The 20,484-nt window shown below is 50.6% G+C and overlaps 1 protein-coding gene across 2 annotated transcripts in view; it reads right to left on the minus strand.

Annotated features, from left to right (window-relative positions):
* Positions 1-346: 346 nt before the first annotated feature.
* CPLX2 (complexin 2) overlaps positions 347-20,484 on the minus strand; it is a 74,191-nt gene continuing 54,053 nt past the window's right edge. The window contains exons 1-4 of one of the 2 annotated variants that reach the window (XM_036242100.1): positions 12,816-12,963; positions 4,998-5,115; positions 4,681-4,856; positions 347-3,916 (exon numbers count right to left, since the gene is read on the minus strand). In XM_036242100.1, coding sequence (XP_036097993.1) covers positions 3,719-3,916; positions 4,681-4,856; positions 4,998-5,028 — 405 coding nt within the window. In that variant the 5' untranslated portion in view covers positions 5,029-5,115; positions 12,816-12,963 and the 3' untranslated portion in view covers positions 347-3,718. Of the gene's footprint in view, positions 3,917-4,680; positions 4,857-4,997; positions 5,116-12,815; positions 12,964-20,484 lie in introns of those variants that run through there. The other variant, XM_036242101.1, reaches the window with a different exon arrangement.

Genomic DNA, 20,484 nt, shown 5'->3' on the forward strand with positions numbered 1-20,484 from the left:
GGAGCAGGGGACACGTGGCAGGAGGCAAATTCTCAGGCCTGGGAGATGTCCCCTCATCTGAGCCAGTTGGACCCTAGTCCCCTTCCTTATGCAGTCAAAGGCCTGTGGGTCCCTAGAAAGATGGAGCAATTAGGTGGTGGGGGTCAGCAACCCTGCCAGCTGGGTGCTGGGGGCTCTAGGGGCTGGGTATCTGCCCCATTACACTCTAACCATCAGCTTTTGGGTGGCTTCTTTGCCCACATGAGGGCCCTGGGCCCCGAAATACTTCTGTTTTCTGTCTCTCTTTTCTCTTCTTCCCCCTTCTTTTATCTATCTATCTATCTATCTATCTATCTATCTATCTATCAATCATCTATCTATCTATCTATCTATCATCTATACACACACACCTGGGAGGGTCTCTTGACTTCCTGCTTGTGTTTGGAGGTGATCCCACATGGCTTTGCTGGTAAGGACACCCTCCAGGAGCTCCTGGACCTGGAGCAGAGGATGTCCACATCCTTGCCTGTCTCAAGGGCCCAGCCTGGCAAGTCCAGAGAGGCCTGGTCCCTTCTCTCTGGCGGTGACCTTCCAGGCACACAGCACACAGCGGCCTTCCTTGGCAAGCACACGTACCGTCCTCCGGTGGTGCGCACTTGCATCTTGTTCTTTTTTCACCATTTACAATGTTGCTCTTCTTTTTTCCCTAGTTGGGGAATGTCTGCCATGTATGTTGTGTATGTGTGCTAAATTCTGGGGCCTATCCTTTCCTGCGCCTTTCCTCCCAAGTGTGTCACATGCACACTGCCCCATTTGTGTGTGACACACTCATCCCCTCCCATCCAGGAGGCTACACACACCTCCTGCCCCAGGCACATCGTGTGATTATCCCTGCCCTGCTAGAGCCCCCCCACATATTGTGTCCCTCTATGAGTATGCTGCACATTGGCTGCTCTCCAGAGTCAAGTCTGTGTCAGGAATGACAGTCATCATGTTCCCCTGGACCTGAGAGTGATTACCTGGCAGTGGTTAGAGCCAGGCATGCTCCAGGCTGAAATTCCCTCCTTGCTTCTACCTCCCAGAAGACCTCCAGTCTTGATAGGAGCAGGTTGTAGGAGTCTGGGAAGTGCACCAGACTAAGCCAGCCAGCCTGGAGGGCACTCTCATATGGGAAAAGCCCTGAGCCCACTCTGGGGGTGCAGAGGGGCTCCAGAAACCACTAGGGATGCCCTCTGAGAGTCTAGGGTCTCTCAGACTCACCTGGGATATCTTGTATGGCTGGGTTTCCCTGCTCATCTGAATCACTAGGCCTCAGTCTCTGTTCACTTAGCACTCTCTGTGCCCTGGCCCCACCTGCAAGGTCTGTGGGCCCCTGTCAAGGGGGAGACCTTTCTGGACACTCAGGATCTACCTGTGTCCAGTGGGGCTCACACACAGGGTCTGGGGAGGCCTGGGGCTCCTGTACTGGGCCCTGCCTATCTCTGCTCCAGGACCCCAGGGCTCTAGAGAATGACCATCCTGCCCAGGATAACAGACACAGACAAGCAGACAGTAGGGGTGCAAGGTGGCTCCCCATCACAGACACAGGCACACACAGAGACAGGCCCCATGGGGGGCAGGACACAGGAGCACAGGAAAGGGGCGGGGGTGGGGTAGAAGGGAAAGTCCAGGGAGCTGGAGCTGCTGAGGCCCTGCTCCCCAGAGAAGGGATAGACTAGGGGACTTTTCTGGTTCCCTAAACATATGGATTGTTTTGTCTCATCTTTAAAGTATTGCAGTCTAACTGATATGGCTTTAACTATTGGAAACGGACAGAGAAGACACATGTCTCTCTCTGAAATAAAAACATAAATCCACTAAAATGGAAAACCTGCAGAATGCAAACTGGGGTCAATGGGGCAGGGGCATCAGGGGCAGGCAAGTCGCCCCCTCCCTGGTCCCTGCTTTGGGGGGTAGGCCCTGGCTGGGGCCCAGCATGGCTTCTTGGGGCACTGCCTGGGTCTGTCCCAGTGGATTTATGAAGACCTCAGGCAGGAACCCCCCAAGGGCGGGAGGACTCTAGGCCAAGGACAAGGTCTCCTGTTGGATGTGGCTACTGTGACCAATGGTTTTGGGGCCAAAAGGGAGCATCTCACCCATATTCTTTCTTCCCAAGAGCACATTCTGCACACAGCTGCCTTTTCAGAGCCACGCACACGCACACACCAGTCTTAGCACATCTAACAATTCCCAAACACACATTTTTACATCTAACACATACCCACCACTCCTGACATACATGCTGTTTTGAAAACACATGCAAATACAAGCTAACACAGGCAAGCTCTCCCACACATATGAGATGGCTAGCACACATATATGGCACAATCTCAATTCATACATACCACCTCAAACACACACATACACAGGCTGCCTAACATACACAGTCTCTAACACAGGGACATGATGACAAACACACATACACACATAATCTCAAGACACAAACATACTCTAACCATACACCTGTATGTACAATCTCTGGTCACATAATTGCTGATGCAGTCTCTGCCATGCCTACCTACACATGCATGGACACACACTTTCCTCTCTTATTGCTTCATGCCCCCCTACCCCCATTTTCACACAACTGACTGAGCAAGAGGCCTTGACAATTTGTGGGGGGAGGAACAAATACCAGTCTCACACATCCCAGAGGAGAGTTTGTTCTTGGCCAACGAGATGAATGGACAAATGCCTTCTGTCAAGGGGGACTGGCTTCTCCCCAAAGGAAGACTTGGGGCTTTAGCCAGGAAGGGTCCTCCAGGGGCTCATGAGGTCCTGGAAGCACATGGACAGGACAGGGTGGTGGGGAAGAGGGATAGATAGGAATGGGGGCAGCTTGGCTGCACCAATGGGGGGGGTCCCATGGCATAGGCCATCGCTGCCCAATGGCTCCAAGTGTTTTCTGGGGGGCCTGGGCACCCTTGGCTTGGGCAAGCTGAGCCCAGACTGGCAGTGGGCTCCCCAGACCTAAGTGGAAGGTGGAGGGAACAAGGAGCTGCCCTACCCTGGGCCCCTCCACAAATGAGTTAAAGTCCAAAGAGGATCCATTTGGAGGGACTGGCGTGGCAGGAACTACACCTTTTTGGGCGGGGGTTGGGAGAAGGGTGCTCCTGGGCTGGGTGTCACCAGAGGCAGGGAAGAAGGAGAGTCTCAGCTTCCTACCCAGAACACAGGGGGCCTCTCAGATTGGACCCTCACAGGACAGGCTTACCCTGACTCCCTTCCTCAGAGTGAGGTCACCCAGCACCCTGCCCTGACCTGGAGGCCCACTGGGGGAGTCAGAGGCCAAAGGTTAGCATGCTGGGCAGGGCTGGAATGTGTCATTACTTTGGCTGGCTGGGGACAGTGGTCCTCCTGGCAGTGGGGCGCATGAAGGAATGTATGGAGGTTACCACACTAGCGTAGACCTTAAGCTCCTGGAGGGGGCCCCCAGTGCCTCCCACACTGAACACAATGCCCCTGCTGGGGAAAAGCTGTCTTCCCTTCAAACAACTTGGGTGTGAGGTGGGGGCTGAATACCCTGGGATGAAGAAGGTATGAGGGAGTGCTGAGGGGATGAACCCTTGGCCAGGGACAGGGGGACAGAGGCCAACTGAGGTTTTCCCCTTCAGAACTAAGACTTAACTGAATCAAAAGAAAAGAAAGAACCAAAAAAAAAATTAGTAACAAGTGGAGTGGGGATGGGCGGGAGGGCTGGTTACTTCTTGAACATGTCCTGCAGCGGCCCGGGCAGGTATTTGAGCACTGTGTCCAGGATGCTCTCCTCTTCCTCCTCCTCCTCGTCTCCACAGCCTGCAGGGATGGCCTTCTTGGGCCGCGTCAGGCTCCCCTCACAGGGCTGCTCCAGGGCTGCCTTCTCCTCAGCTTCCTTCTCTTCCTTCTTCTTCAGCCCGTACTGGGGGTAGGAAGAGGGCAGACATGAGCATGAACCAGGCAAGCAGAGAGCTGGTCTCAAGGTCATGCAGACTCGGCTGGGGCTGCTCAGAACTCTGCCAGCCTCAGTCTTCTTATCTATAAAATGGGGTTAAGGACACCTTCTAATAGAATTGTGTCTGTCCCCAGTAACAGAGAGACAGTGCATGGAGTTTCATTTAAAATCAATACCTGCTCATGATAACTTCACTGCTCTTTTGAAATCCCCCAAGATATGAAATATGAAAGTTGTCCTACATATTTGGACCTGAATTTTGGTGACAAAACTTGACTTCATCTGATGGAAGGCTACTTATAACCTTGACGTATTGCAGTGGTGTGACCAGACATGTATTGATCTGTTTGGTATTAGGTGGCAGCTGCAGACACACTGGGAGTGACACCTAACAGTAACAGGTGCTCAGGGCACTATGGTACTTTTCAGAAATCTCCAAATTCTCTATTCTAAACATTTTGGTCTCCAGGGTTTCAGGTAGGAGATTGCAGACCTATAGCAGCAAACGTTAGGGAGCACTTGCTATGCTCATTATTGTATATTTATAATCCCCATAGATCCTTGAGGGAGGTGTTCCTGTGACACCCATTTTTCTGATGAGAAGATTGAAGCTCAGAGAAATTTAGGTCTAAGGTCAGAGCTGGGACTCAGGGGAGCTCGAGGCCAGATTTTGGGGACCCATTGTACCCTGTGCCCCTACACTCCAGGGCAGGTAGGTGGGTGGTGCTGACCTTGTCTCGGATTTGCTGCCGAACCTTCTCACGCTCCGCCTCCATGCGCGCATGCTTGGCCTTGCGCTCCTCCTCCTGCTGCCGCAGCGCCTCCTGCCGCTCTTCCTCCTTCTTCTGCGCGTCTGGGTCCTTCTCCTCCTCTCCCCCCAACATCTTCCCCATGTCCTTGGTGGCCCCTGCAGGGGAGGAGTTGGGAAGGGAGAGGATGAGATCAGGGGTGCCAAGAGTTGGGAATAGCAGTGGCTGGTGCGCTAAGGCCCTCTCCCACCTGCGTTCAGACCCTGGCTGAGGGTGAGGGTGCAGGGCTTGGGCCTCACCTCCGAGGGCCTGCTTCATGACGAAGTCCATGCCTACGACTCTGGTTAGCGTGCCCTAGCCCGCAGCCGAATTTGCATGCAGTGCTCCTGGCAGGCCTGGCTGGGGAGATGTGACAACCTGCAAAAGAGGAGTTGGGTTTAGATGGAGAGACTCCACGCAGGCAGGGTGCTGGAGTTAGACAGACGATGGCCTCATCATGGTTCAGGTACAGCACACCACCAGTCTGAAGCCAAGATGCAATGCCCTGGTACCGGAGGAAAAGGAGCTATTTCTTGAGCACGTGCTATGTACCAGGCACAGATATGCTGCCAGGCAGCTCAGATCCCTATTTTATAACCACCTTGACCAGATTACTTGAATATGATTGTAGTCTTGGAAAGAGCCTCTTATTTGGATGCAGGCAGAGCAGGGTTCTAATGCCTCCCTCATTCCTTATTTACTATGTGTCCTTCAGGGAAGTTACTGAACCTATTTGAGCCCCCGTTTCCTCCTCTGTAAGATAAAAATGGCAGTGCTCCTTTCCCAGAGCGACTGTGGAGACGAGAGAATTCCAGCCTGGGCACTGGATTGCCCCTCGATGGAATGAGCATGTGCTCAGGGTCCCACCAATCGGCAGGTGAAGAAACGTAAACAGCTAGCTTAGATGAACATATCCAGACTTCGCAAACGAGACAAATAGAGAAATACGTTATTTATATTATAGCATACGTGTAAGTTTTGTGTTTTATAGCTTAATATTGATTTATATTTTGAATTACACATAGGGGGTTAGAGACATGATCATCTTCTTGGGGCTTAGAACCTTTACAGTACCAAGCATGGAGCCTTGTAAGCACTCAGCTTATGTCAGTCCTCTTTCCCCGCTCCCTCAATCACCAGCTTTCAGTTTTTATTATATTTTTTTATTGTTATTCTTTTGCCTCAGAAGATTTTCTTCAAATAAAAGCTTAATGGGAACCTCAATATGCAAAATATGTAAAAGGAGAACTATTTCAGTGGTGGGGGAGGGGTAGAGAGCCTGGAGCCCCCTTCACCCTTGGCCTTCTTTGTATCCTGTTTCCCCCACATCCCTAATAATTTGAACCCCAGTGCTCTGACTCCTAGAGCATTGGCCCTTAGACCAAAGAGTTGCAGGTTCGATTCTGGTCGAGGGGACATACCTCGGTTGTGGTTTGGTCCTCAGCCCTGGTCTGGGTCGTGTGGGAGGCAACCAGTCGATGTGTCTCTCTCATGTCGATGTTTCTCTCTCTCTTAACTTCCCACTCTATCTGAAGATAAATAGAAAAATATCCTCGAGTGAGGATTTGAGAAAAAAAGCGGGGGTGGGGGGGGTCCTGTGAAATGGTGGCAGAGAAGCCAGACCAGATATTGCAACCAGGTTGATTTCAAGGTCACTTGGCTTTCAGTTAATGATAGATTTTCCTCATTTCTTTCAAAATGAGAAAACATTGTCAGACTAAGATCTTTCCATAAAATGGAGCCGGATAGTTTATTTGAGATGTCTACCTGATCAGCTCTGGCTGGTTTTGCTCAGTGGTTAGAGCATCGGCCCACGGACCAGAGAGTCCGGGGTTTGGTTCCCGCTAAGGGCACGTACCTCAGTTGCAATTAGTTTGTCCCTGGCCCCGGTTGGGGTCGTGTGGGTGGCAACCACTCGATGTGTCTCTCTCACATTGATGTTTCTCTCTCTCTTCCTCCCTCTCTCCCTCCCATTCTGTCTGAGGATAAATGCAAAAATGTCCTCAGGTGAAGATAAAAAAAAAAGATAGATGTCTACATGATCAGACCACCTGATAGGATGGTTGTTTTGAGGAAAGTCATGATGAAGTAGAAAAAAATCCCCATCAGACACCCTGTGTTTGAAACCCTGGCTTCAATACTCACTGGATCTCTGGGAAAGCTTCACTTTATTCCCTATAAAATGGGGGCATATATATTTTTAAATATGTTTTTATTGATTTTTTTTAGAGAGAGAGGAAAGGGAGCGAGAGATAGAAACTTTGATGTGAGAGAGAAGCATCGATCAGCTGCCTCCTGAATGCCCCCCACTAGGGATTAAGCCTGCAACCCAGGCATGTGCCCTGACTAGGAGTTGAACCAGGACCTCTCAATCTATGGGATGATGCTCAATCCACTGAGCCACACCGGCCTGGCAAAACAGGGGCATATTAAGGCTACTCTTCAGCTGATGTTTGAAGGAGAAGACAAGAAACTGGTAAAGCGCCTTGTGTGTAGCAGGAGCTCATTAATATTAGCCATTGCTGACTGCATATTGATGAGGACATGCCAAAATGGACCAGCACTTCTAGGAAATGCAAGAGAACCCACCCTGACCCTGAATTCTGAGTTTGAAGACTGCTTAGCTTAGGGTGTTTTCATTTGATGCAAAACATTATAAAGAGACTGCATTTCTAAGAACAGGAAAAAAAACAAAAACAACTTAAACATCGAGTGATTTCAGGAACTATTGGGTTCTTCCTCCTGTGTTTACATGCTGCTCAAGGATTTGCCAGGTGGTTGTGAAAGACACAGGACTCTAATTTGAGATGTTCAAATTGGTTGACAGGGCACCTGGTCTTTAGTTCCAGCCTCATCCCTAAATTGCTGCTCTGGCAAGTCTCTCCTGAACCAGATTCTTCTGGGTCCTTTCCCCAGTGCTTCTGTTGAAGCAGTTCTGAAGCATTTGAACTGCTGGCCACCCCACTGTATCTTTTCTCTCCCCCATCTCCTACTGTTCTCTCTCTTCTACTTCTCCCTTTCCCCTCCACTTCTGTCCCCTCTTCTCTAGTTCTTCTTTGCTGACTCCTCTTTTTCCTCTTGTATCTTCAATGAAGATGTTCTTAGGACTCTGACCTCAGCCTCCTTTTCCCTCTCTAATATGTCCCTAGGGAAAAACTATTCTTTCTAGGGACTTTAATGACCTTTGATACTGATGACACCTAGACATTTTACCCAGACTCCAGACCCCTGTATTCATTCATCCAACAAGTATTAACTGAGCACCTGCTGTGTGCCAGGCAGTATGTTAGACATAGGGGATATAAGAGTGAACAAGACAAAGTCCTGTTCTCATGCAGACTACATTCTCGGAATGTGTGTAGTGTGAATGTGTATCTGTAGGGAAATAGGCAATAAATGAGTCAAGAAATACATTTGTCTTTCTCTTGCATACCTCCACTGCTCAGACTCAACATGCCATCTCTCTGTCATCAAACTGTCTCCCTCTCCAGACTCCTCTGCCCTTCCTTCCTTCCTTCCTTCCTTCCTTCCTTCCTTCCTTCCTTCCTTCCAGCAAACACTGATCATCACCCCTCAACTCCAGTATGTAGTATATCCACTCAAGAGTCTTCTCCATGCTTATGTCCATATTGCTCCAGGTGCTTCCTATTCCAGCCCTGTTGGGATTACTTAGCCAGCTTCTCGGGTCCTCCCCAAAGTTCTGTTGTTCACTCCCCGCATGGTCTTCTCAGCTCTTAAGCAATGTCTTGTTTACCCTTTCAAGACTTTCCTAACCAACATCTCAAGGCCCAACATACTCTTACATCATCTCACTCAGCAGGTGACTTTCCTCCCACTTCACATGGTACAGGGGAAGGCTCTGTGAGCTCTGGGGCCAGGCATACTGGACTTGGCTCCTCAATCTGCTACGTTTTAGCTGTGTGATAATGAATAAGTGACTTAACCTCTCTGAGTCTCGATTTTCTTTATAAAGTGAGGATTATAGTACTATGAAAGATTAAAAAATATCTAAAGAATATGTTTGGCACATGATGGGGGCTCAGTAAATGGTGGCTATCATCATTATCAAAATGATTAATGCCAGCTAGTGTGAGCTCCTGTGACTTCCCCTCTTTCCAGCTCCTGAGGAAGTGGACCCCTCCTTCCCTTGGCAGCCAACCCATCTGCCTTCGCTCCAGCTTTTCTCCTTACACCTCCTCCTCGATCCGTTCACCACTCCCTCTTCATCACATCTTTAACCTCTTGCCTCTTTCATTCCCCTCCTTTTCCAACTCTTGCCCTGACCCCATCTTTTCCTTAATCTCTGTCCTCTGACTTCATGGTGAGAGAGTCTTTACTTGGTGCCTCTGTTTCTTCACCTCCCAGTCAAGTCCTACAGCTCTGTGAGATCAGGGATTTGCTGCCTCTGCACTGCCACCAAAACTGCCCTCGTCAGACTCGCCAGAGGCTGCTTAAATGTCAGACCCGGAGTGTTTGCATAGTCCTCATCCTCCTCCATTCCTCTTCCTCTGTAGCATCAAATGCTGAGAATGACCTGCCTCCGCCCCTGCCCCCCAGGTTTCTTCTGCCTTCTGGAACCTCCTGAATCCCATGACACAGCATTCTTGTGGTCTTCATATCAGACAGGTCTTCTCTCTCTCCTCTGCTGGCTCCTTTCCTTTAAAACAGCAGTTTTCAACCTTTTTCATCTCACGGTGCATGTGAACTAATTACATGGCACACTCCAAAAAATATATTTTTTGCCAATCTGACAAAAAAAATGGGTATAATTTTGATTCATTCACACCGGAAGCCTGCTATTGTGTAGGCTGCTGTAATTTTTTGTTTGTTTTATTTTACAATCTAAGGGAAAAGAGGTCAGTGCCCCTGACTAAATAGTCAGGTATTGTATGTTTAAAACATTCTTGCAGCATATTGGTTGAAAATCACTGCTTCAAAATGTAGCTGTTCATTTAGGCAGCCTCTCCCCCCTTTCCCCTCCTACTGCTCCTTCCTCCCTTACTATTTCCCTTGGGAATCTCACCTACTCTTATTGGTTTATGCCCTTTTATAGCCACAGATTGATCTTTCTCCCCGAACCTCCTCTGTCTCACCCCTTCCCTTTACCCACTCTCCCCCCAAACCTGCACATTTAACTCTCTGCTGGATGTTGTCATATGGATACTCTCAGTTCATCCTGTCCAAGGAGCAATCTCATCCTTGCCTCCCCCACACAACTCTCTTTTCCTCCAGCACGCCTGGTCCCACTTGCCTCAACTGAAAACACAAGACTCAGCGAATTCTTCATTTATTCACTCACACTACAAAGATTCTCTGAGCACCTGCTCTCTGCCAGCCATTATTCTGGGTGCTGAGGCCATGGCAGGGCACAAGGGAGTCCCACCCTTTGCTGTCACAGCATTCAGTTGGCTGGGAAGGCAGACACTGGACAAAGCACACAAGCAATCGGTGAGTTACAGTTGGGATGGGGTGCTGAGGGAGAAGTCCAGGGACTGTAGCTTCACTATCTGTGTTCACACCCTTCTCTCTCCTCTGGCTGCTGATGCCTTGGTTGGGGCCTCAAGGCTCTGGATTTGTGCATAAACTTAAACTCTGTGTCTCCTCCAGCTCTCATTCATCTTCCTCATGGCTGTCTGATCAATCTTCCTAAAGGCAGGTCTGCTCATGCAGACACACTCTGCCATAATGCCACGTGACCTTGTTACACTGATCAGAGTCCTTGTGCTGATCTCCCAGTCCTGCACAGTGCAGCACCTGCCTGCCTTGCCATTCATTTCCCACCCTCTGCATGTGGCTCTGCCTCAGCTGTACCCCAACACATGGTATTCTTTCTACCATGTGGCATTTGTTCATGCGATTTCCACAGCCTTGAAACCTCTAAACTCAAGTTCAAATCTTGGCTCCCCTACCTATAAATGACCATGAGCAAGTGACTTAATCTGCTCTCACCTGTAAAATGGAGACAGTAACACCTATGCTCAAGGCATGTTGTGGACATTAAAGGAGATAATGCAGATAAATGCTCAGCCCAGTGTTTGGCACATAGTAAGTGCTCAGTACATATTGGCTGTCATCACCAACATCATCGTCGTCGTCATCATCATCATCATCAGCAGCAGCAGTATTAATTTTCAAAGATCTCTCTCATTGTCACTCCCTCCATGAAATTTCCTGGGTCTCCTCAGTGAGAAGTGAGGTGTCTTCTCTACTGAGACCCCTGATACTTTCTAGGGCAGCCTTGACTACCTCCAGCTCGTGCTCTCTGTCCAGTTATGTCTTTCTCTTCCAGTTCTCTCTAGGATCCTCCCTGTATCGTGTGCATTTTTCCTACCCCAGAGTCCACCAGCTTCTCCTGGTTCATGGTGGAGCCAGCCACAGGATGTATTTTCTGGAATGAATTTAATGTTCTGTGTCAGCGAGTATGTGAGAATGTATGCAATCGAGGTATGATCTGAGTTCTGACTCTGAACTTAGGCATCGTGTGCGTGTGCATGGGCGTGTGTGCAGGCGTGTGTGTAGAGATTTTGCCATATGCCTGTAGGAGTGTTGAGGTCCAGCAGGTTGCGTTCAGTTGAGGATTTTGTCTAGACCGCCAGGAGGCGCTCCTCAGCAGTTCTGCGGAAGCTTTGGTGTATCCTGGCGCGGGAAGGGTGGTGGTGGTGGTAGTGGCGGTGGTGGTGGGGATGCCGGGCAGGGGGTGGGGAAGGGCAGCTGCAGTACCAGTTTCCTTGCCTTCCGCACGCCCGGGGACCCAGGAGGAATCTTCAGCTTCTCCTCCTTAACTCTCTCCCAGCCCGTCCCAGCCTGCAGGCAGCGGAGGCGTCTCCTCAGGCTCTGCCGCCTGAGCCCCAGGTCCGGTTTGGAACTGGGCCCCTGCCATCTCACAAGCAGACTGGGGACCTGCAGTGTTTGTCCTTGTGGTTGTTTTTCTGTTTTGTTTTTTAATGGCTCAAGTCTGGGCTCTGTTCACTGCAACTCAGTTTAACACTCATTTGCTTTTTCGCCACCCTCCTCTAGCAGGGGATGTCCCTCTATCCCCACCCCTCCACCCCACCCCACCCCACCCCACCCCACCCCACCCCACGCTCCTGGAAGGGAGAAGCACTGGGGGAGGGGAAGGGACAGTGGAGAATGGAAAGGGGTAGGGCACCCGCTCCCACCGAAGAGCAGAAGTGGCAGGGGCTTTGCGTTCCCCCTGCAGAAGAGGGAACAGGAATCCTGGCGCCCCTCTCTCGGTCCCCCACAAAGACCAACAAAGCCAGCACCTCTGCGGGAGCTCTCAATAGGACACTGCGAGCGCCCCTCCCCCCCCCCCCCCCCCAGCACCTAGTTCCAACCTCTACCCAGCCGGGTCTCAAACTTTGCCAAGGGAGGGGACAGAGTGGGGCGGGCGAGGGCACAGAAGAGATCCTTCCTAGTGACCCTAGGCAGCTTGCTGTGCTGCCTAAACCTTGGCTCCTCCTCTGAGAACAAATAGTCCTCTTGGTCCCCCACCCCCAAAATGTTTGGGCTCTCCTTCCCTCCACCTTCGGTCTGTCTGCTCCCCTCCTGCCGCCCTCTGACTCACTCTAGAAGCCTGAACTGTACCCCATGGGGGCGGCTTTCTCCCCGTGGAGAAGAGGGCCCTGGCAGGCTTTAGATTGAGTAGCTTAGATCGAGATCCCCACCCCCACCCCAGTGAGCTGGAAGTTGTTCTCTAGGTTCAGACTTGAGTCTTCCATTGCCTTCGGGGCGGTCCTGCCTCCCCAGGAGCTGGGCTGTTTCAAGCTTCAGACCTGGGTGTGGGGCGGGGGGCTCTGGGGCCCACACCTCTCCCCAGTTTGCTCGCTTCGTTCCCTTTCAGCTGCTCACTCCCCCCTCTCAGGGAGCTGTCCTTTTAGTACCACAGCCCGCGTACCCCGGAAGGTGCTTGCTGCTGCCACGCAGCCTCCCCTTCTGTGCCCAGGCTGTCTTGGGGAGCTGCCCCCCAAAAGCAGTACTCCCCAGCCTCCCGGGCTGCCCTGCGGCCTCGAGATGAGAGCCCAGACCCTGTTGCCCACAGCCCGGCTCCGCCCTCCCGGCCCACGGCCAGCACCGACCTGGCGGTCCCTGCTACTGTCTGAGCCACTGCAGGGCTCCAGCCGGACTCAGCGAGGCGGTTCCTTCTGCTATTCCAGCTCCCGCCGCCTCGTGCAACTCTGCCAGGCGAGCTGGGGCTGCTGCTGCTGCCGGAGGCGCCCTCCAATCACGCCCCTCAGCCAGGCCCTGACGTGCTACCGCTCCCCTTCCAGATGGGAAATTCAAATCTCTCTCTCTCTCCCTCTCTCTCCTCTCACCCTCTCTTTCTCTCCCCCTCCTTCTCCTCCTCCCTCCCTCCCTCTCTCTCTCCCTCCTCCTTCTCTTTCCCATTTTCCTGCTTTCCCCCTCTCTCCTCTCTCTCCACTCCCCTTCATTCTCCACCTTTGCCTGTCCTCTCCCTGCCAATCCCCCCTTGCTGCCGCCTGTCCTGGCCACATGTCTTAGGACCGCAAACTTGCTGCTTCAGTGCACTGAGGGCAGTGAGAGGGAGGGGATGGAGGGACGGTTCTTTAAAGCAGAACTCAAAGGCCACCTGCACAGGAAAGCCCTCCTGATTCCTCCAGGTGGATTTGCACACACACTCCTCATACTTCCCACCACCCTGAGACATACTCGTTTCAAGGCCCATGTTCCTCTGTTTGCACGCCTCTTGCCTGGGAGCTCCTACAGGGCAGGATTGCTGCCAGATCCTCTTTGCAGCCTTTTAGCATAGTGTTGCTACATGAGCGCTCAATAAATATTGATGAATGCTGTGGGTAAGGCCCCCCCCATAGGGGGTAAGGAGCCCTCCACATGGACCCCAAGATTGAGGACGGCTGCAGCATTGCATGGACCTTAGGTAAGTCCAGTCCCTTCCAGATGTGCTGTCCTGTGAAGAATAAGGAATCCTTTGGAAAACTCTATTCTAGAAGACCATTTCTTTCTCTCCTATCCCCAGGGAAGAAAAGGAACTTCATCTGGCAAGGCAACATCTGCCCCACTCCTGGCCTTTCCTCCTCTTCCTCCTCTCACGCTCTTTTTTTTGGGTTTGTTTTATTACTGCCCTGTAATGAGCCTTTCTATTCCACCTGCTATCTTTTGGCTCTAAAATGCTTCCTTTAAACCAGCCCGATTGTCAGGAAAATGGCTTCGGAGAGGAGGGGCCTTGCACCAGGACTTTAAAAGATTTGCAGGAGTTTACACATCTATCAGGTTGTGTCAGAGTGGACATGACTTCTGCTTCTGTAAGGGGATGGCTTCCTTCCAAGAAGGGAGTGGCAAGGGCTGCAGAGGACTGGATCTGGGAGGAAGGAGGCATGGTTCTGTTCCAGCGAGGGGGCTGATCCTGTGCACATGTTCACAGCAGAGGCCTCAGAGTGGGGAATCCCCTCCCCACAAGTCAGAGGCCATTGTTGGACCCCCCTTCTTCACCTGGAGGGTCACCTTCTGAAGCTTATCTCTGTTCTCCCCTTACAGGCTCTGTTCCTCAGTACAGGGAACGTCCTCTCTTTATGCCCGGGTTCCCTGGTCGCACTATGTTGGGCCACCGGCATACTCAGTCTTGATTTTTCTTCCCTTTCCTGCGGCAGATGCTAATGGAGTGGGGCAGAAGGGAGGCTGTTTGATTAGAATGACTTAGACTTGGCACTAATGCCTGAGGGAAGCTCTGGGCAGGGAGATCCGACATCTTGCCGTGTCGTGTCGGAGGTACCGTCCTCCTCCCTCCTTTCTCTCTGTTCTTCTAGAATGGAGCCTGGCTGGTAGCACTGTAGTTTCAATAGGGATTTCCTCACAAGGGGCATTACCTTTGATATGGATGTCAACCAATCTGGGCTAAAAATCCAACTTAACCTTCAGAAAAATACAGAGCTCAGTTCTGGGCACCCCAATTTAAGATAGAAGTAGATAAGCGCGAGTATGTTTAGAAGAGAAGGGGGTAGTTTGCTGAAGGGCATCTGGACAGGCTAAATGAGGGAAAGTTGAAAGATCTGAGGATTTTTCACCTGGAGGAGAGGAGGCTGAAGGGGAATTAGCCCCTGAAGGGTGGCAAATCTTGCTCAATTTGTAATTCCATCACTTTTCATGATGCCTGGCAAAGTAGGTGCTAAGGATATGCTTGTTGAATGAATAAATGACCATTGGAAAGAAAGAGTAGTATTGTTTTTACTGGTGCTGAAGACAGAATTAGGGCAGTGGGAGAAAGGTAAAGGGAACAGATAGATGCTCTGAGAGGAAGAACCTTCTACCAATTGAAGCTGTCCAGCCATAGTAGAGAGTGCCTCATGTGGGGTTGTGAGTTCCCCAACCCTGGAAGATGGCAGTTGGGTGACAGGTGACAGCTAAAGCCCCTTTTGAACCCAAGCTTCTGTGAGTCTATTAAAACTGCATGAACTGACATGAATCATGTCAACTGCAGAAAACCTTACTGGTGAATAAAAGGACAGCTCAGTCATGTTTTGGTGGCTTCTTCTCTATTGAATGATTAGGGGTAAATCATGACAAGTTAGCTTCCTGTCAAGAAAAGATGGTGGAGAGATGAGTACTTGCTCCTTGTTCAGTATAACCAGTCTGGACACAGTTCCCAAATGCTCTGTTATCACTGCAGAAAAGTCACTAGATATAATAAGCATTTTCTAGTGATTATTATGCTACTAATCATAGCAACCACTGGGCCCGTGTTTCTCAGGCACTCACTTTGGTGCTTTGTAAAAATCACACCTCTCCTTTAGTTCACAGAAACCCCTGTTTTCACGATGGGGAATACCAGGCCCAGGGGCAGACAGTGAGTATTGGACAGAACCAGATGCCAGCCCAGGCCCGCCTGATACCGAGCTCTAGGGTCCTTCCACCGCACGGGGCTGCTTCTCTTCTGACACATCCCACAGCCTATGGAAATGTAACTTTTGCTCTGAAGATATATATTTTTTTTACATTGACATTTACAGTCTTTCCTAGCTCCAGTTTCTCACTAAAGAAAAAAAAAATTCACACCCAGATCAGGGTCCTCATGTCATGTGGGTTGTCAGCATTTCCTTCAATCTCCCGCATCTCTAATCCAGCCAGCTTCGAGTCACCTCCCCCACCCCCAGCTTCCGGTCCTTGCAGAGCCTGCTCTCTGGACAGCTTCTAAGAGCCACCAGGTAAAATATGGATATGGCTCTACTCAAGATGGCTTACCCTGGCTGCTGATGAATTTCCACTTTTATTTATGAGCTCTCTGGGCTGGGGCAGGGGGCCAGATTTGAACAGATTTTTAAAAATGATATGTACATGTCTTGAATGTTTCCCAGGAAGCCAATCAAGAGAGCTAATGCCAGTACTTTGTGTGGGGATCGAGGAACAGTGTGTGATGAACGACAACTGTCACAGACCATAAACGTGGTGATCAGTGAGAATGGCACTTGTCCAAAGGTCAGCCCGTTTCTTCCCTGCAATGTCCTTAGTCCAAAGGTCTCTCTGGATGCCATGCGGGAGGCGAGGAGGCATCTGGGGAAGCTCTGGCTGCCAGCCCTGGTCTGGAGCCTGCTGGCTGGCCTGCCCCCAGCTGGTGGGTGCAGGGAGATACCTGGAAGCTGCAGGTGCCAGCTCCACATCCTGCTGGTCTAGCTTGAGCCTGAAAGGGCAGAGCTGCTCTTGGTATGAAGGGGTGGCCATGTGTCCCAGGCAGAAACAGAGCTGTGGCAGCAGTGCACAGGGAAGGGCTCTAGGCCACCTGGCTCATCTGATGAGTGGCTTCCCTCTTGTCACCTATAATGGCCAGGGTGCCATCACTGTCAGGGTGTGAGGTTAGTGTCTCAGTCATTCTCCTTTAGCATGAATGGCACAATGTGGAGGCAAACCCATTGGTGTGCAATGGTGCAATTATGTGTGTGCCCACCAGGGTGGAACCATGCAGGAAGTGGCAGCATCCATGTGGAGGGCAACAGGAGCTAGCAGGGCAGGTGTGGGTCTGCCACCATGTGGCTCTCAGTGTGTGGTGGTGGTGTGTCTCTCCTGATGTGAAGTGACTCTGCTGTGAGTGCATCATCCGAGTGTGATCGTGTGCAGCTAAGTAGGTTGTTGTTACAGTGGGATATGCCAATGGCATTGTGTGATGGTTCAGGCATAAGGCAAGGGTGTCATGTACGGTGTATATGTCGTGCAATGTACAACCACAGAGGGTGGTATTTACAGAGATGATGCCAGATGCAAAAGCTCTGGGGACATGTTTTCATTTCTGTGTAATGGTGTATGTCTAACTGTTGCTAACAACGAGAGATGATGCAGGTGATATAGGATGTTACCTTTAGTATGAGATGGTGCCACCACTGGGGGTAAGTGTGCAGATGTGTGTCACAATGGACTGCCACATATATCATTGCCATTATGTGGGGCAGAAGGGGTGTATCTGTGCAGCCAGGAGTGTGTCATCACCTGTATTTAGGCATGCAGGCTAAGTGTGTTGATGAGTGTGATGGACCCCTCCTTTGCCATTCTCCCCCGACCAGACAGGCCTATGGTGACCCAGCCAGCTGGCTCCTGCACCACCTGGCAAGCTGTAGAAATCTTGGATCCTCCATTCTCTACTTCTGCTTCTCAGAAAAGGGTCCCAAGTTTCCATCTGAACCCTGACTCATAGGTGTGTGTGGAGACTGTGTGTGTGTGTGTATGGGAACTCCGTGAGGATCTCTGCTCAATCCCAGGCCCTGCCCCTGCTTAGAGCCCCTCCCCGGCCGAGCATCAGCCTACCAGTTCCTCAGAGGTCCTCTGCCACCCTCATCCTGTCTCCAGGCTCCCAGATCCAGGCACTCATTAGCATGTCAAAGCAGTCCTCTGCCAGCCCACGGGCAGTGCCCCAGATGTCCTCACACAGTCAGCTCTCTCTTGTCTTGAGCTTTCCTGAAATCGTACATTTTTATGTCTGCCCCACCAGTCTTCAGTTCCCCCACCACTGGGCACAAGGGTGTTTTGGTGATAAATTCTTCCTCCTTTACCTCTGTTTTTTTTTGTTTTTTTTTGTTTTGAGGACTCTCTGCTGTGACTTCTGTCTCCGCTCCTCCAACCTCAGCCCTTCTAACTCTCTGGGATGTGGCTGGACCTCCCTGTCCATCAGTAATTCTTCCTGATGACTCCAGATACTCATGCCACCCCAGAGCCCACTGCAAGCCTTCTTATTTGAGCCCTCATGCTGGATGTGCTCGGGTACAATGGGTACAGCATCAGTGTTTGCTCTGTGCCCTTGAGGTTCCCCTGTCAGAATGTCCTTCCACCCTGATGACATGTGGTCCCCTTTCCTCTACCCTTGTGGAACCCATACTCAGAAAGAGCCTTTACACCTTAGAATCCTCTCCTTAGGCACACAGAAACATAATAACAGAGTTCTAGAACCCTAGAGTCTTAAGCAAAAGGCCATTTCATAATCACATTTATAATCACAGAATTACAATGACAGGTTTTCTAACCACTCAGTGTCCAAGAGTGGCCTACTCCTGCTCAGAACTGCTGGGGTGAGGGACTTGTTAGAAAAATGGCAGATTCTTGGGTCTCATCCCACATGGACTGAACCAAAATGTCTGAAATTTGCACTGGTTACCAGGCCCCCAGGTATTTTTGATACACCTACTAGTTGAAAACCCTTGCCTTGGTCAATAGAATCTGAGAATCATATGATTTTGGGCCCGAGTCTTAGAAAAAAATACAGTGGGCCCAGCTGATGTGGCTCAATGGTTGAGCATCAACCCCATGCACCAAGAGGTCACCGGTTCAATTCCCAGTCAGGGCACATGCCCAGGTTGTGGGCCCAATCCCCAGTGGGGGGCACGCAGGAGGTGGTCAATCAATGTTCTCTCTCAACGACATTTCTATCTCTCTCCCTCTCCCTTCCTCTCTAAAATCAATAAAGAAAAAATAAAATTAATTTTAAAAAAGAAAAGAAAAAAAAATACAGTGGATCAAGGAATCATGGAACATTTTAGGACTAATAGAAGATTAGGTTAAATGGCACACATTGCCTCACAACTTTAGGTTCTTAAATTTTGTGAGTCTTAATGTCCAGAATCATGGAGTGGAAGTAACCCTGGAGGCTGATTTTGATCTCTGTCTTAGAGGAATTTTTCTTTTTCAGCCTCACCATTCCTTTTGGAACGGAAGAGGTTTTTCCCTGTGCCTTGCAGGGCTGCCTCCAAGGCATCACCTGCATCAGTGAAGAGAAATGTTCTTTCCATCTTGGTGCAAAGGCAGCTGGCAGAACCCCTGCATTCATGTGGCGAGTCAGCTGGAAATGACTTCTTGTTTGCAGTTAGGGCCAACACACCCTGGCCCACAAAACAGATCTCCCTCTTCGATAACATGAACACGAGGGGTATTATTGCCGTGTCACTAAAACAGGCGCATCTGAGGGACATGGACAACAGAGGTCAATAAGCTCTGGAGCTTCTGCTGAAGGAAATGAAAACGAGAGAGAGCACGTGCCCAGGGGCAGTAGAACGCAATCTTGGAAATTGATGGGCAGGTGTGCACGCGTGTGTGTGCGAGCACGCGCGTGCGCGCGTATGGGTGTGTGTGTGTTGGTGGGGAGGAGTAGAGTAAAGGGAGGAGAGAAGACATGCATAAAAAGTCAGCAATGGAAAGGTACATTTTCAGTCATCTATCCCAGTGCCCTCAATTTACAAAGAAGGAAACAGAGGCACAGAAAGGGGATAGGACTTTCTTGACACCACATAGCAAGTTAGTGAAACTCCTAACTCCTGGGAAAATATCCCTTTCCAGTTATAACCCAGCATACAGCTCCACACTTGGTAAAAACACCTCCAGTGGGCCAAGCATTGTTCTAGGGGTGTTATAGGTGTCAGCCCTTTCAGCCGCACATCAGCCTGGGGTGGCAGGTGATTTTCACTCATTCATTTGTCAGACATGTATGGAGGGCCTATGACATGCCAGACACTCTGCTAGGCAGACAGAGATGTGTAAGTCTCGAAGTTCCTCTTTCCTCTCTCTATTCCTCAGGGAGAGATGCAAATACTCCACAGAGAGTTAGCACATGGACCAGTTCACACGCTCAAGAAGATCCGTTCCCTTTCGGAGCCTCTGATTGGAAGCACTCAGAAGGGAGCGGGGGAGCGATGCCCACAAACAGTGGACGATAATACAACACGCTGAGTGCTGTCCTAGTGAAGAGGCAGCTCTGAGCAGAAGCAAATACACACAGCTTGCAAGACAGATGGGACTGGAAGCCCAAAGCAGGGTAGGGACAGGGTGGCCGGCGCTGGGGCTGCCCAACGCATCTCAGCGGCACTGTGGAGGAGACCATGATGGGCTCTGGCCAGAGACGTGGGTTACATCTCAGCACCCATCTGCCCCTTCCAGATGATGCAAGTCTTCTCTGAGACTCAGTTTTCTCCTCAGCAAAATGGAGGGATGGTTCTGACCTCTCATGATTGTGAAGCTCAGCTAGAATAATGTTAGGGAAACAGCAGCACAGTTTCAGCAAGCACTGGTTCTCTTTGCCTCCCACACCCGAGTAAGGCAGGGATTTCTTCTGGAGTTTGGGGCAGTGTGACCATTAGACAAAGCCTCCTTCTACAATCTCGGTCAAAGAACTCGGCGTCATGTTTTCCTGAGTTCAAATTGGAATTAGAAAGAGAATAGTTTGAAGCTTGAAGGGAAATGGGGAATGTTTCTTCTTCTCCTTCACCCTTCCTTGGGCTTCCTCCCTTTCTTGCCAGCATGCAA

Source organism: Molossus molossus, unplaced genomic scaffold (assembly GCF_014108415.1).
Source record: "Molossus molossus isolate mMolMol1 unplaced genomic scaffold, mMolMol1.p scaffold_m16_p_4, whole genome shotgun sequence".
NCBI classification, from domain to species: domain Eukaryota; kingdom Metazoa; phylum Chordata; class Mammalia; order Chiroptera; family Molossidae; genus Molossus; species Molossus molossus.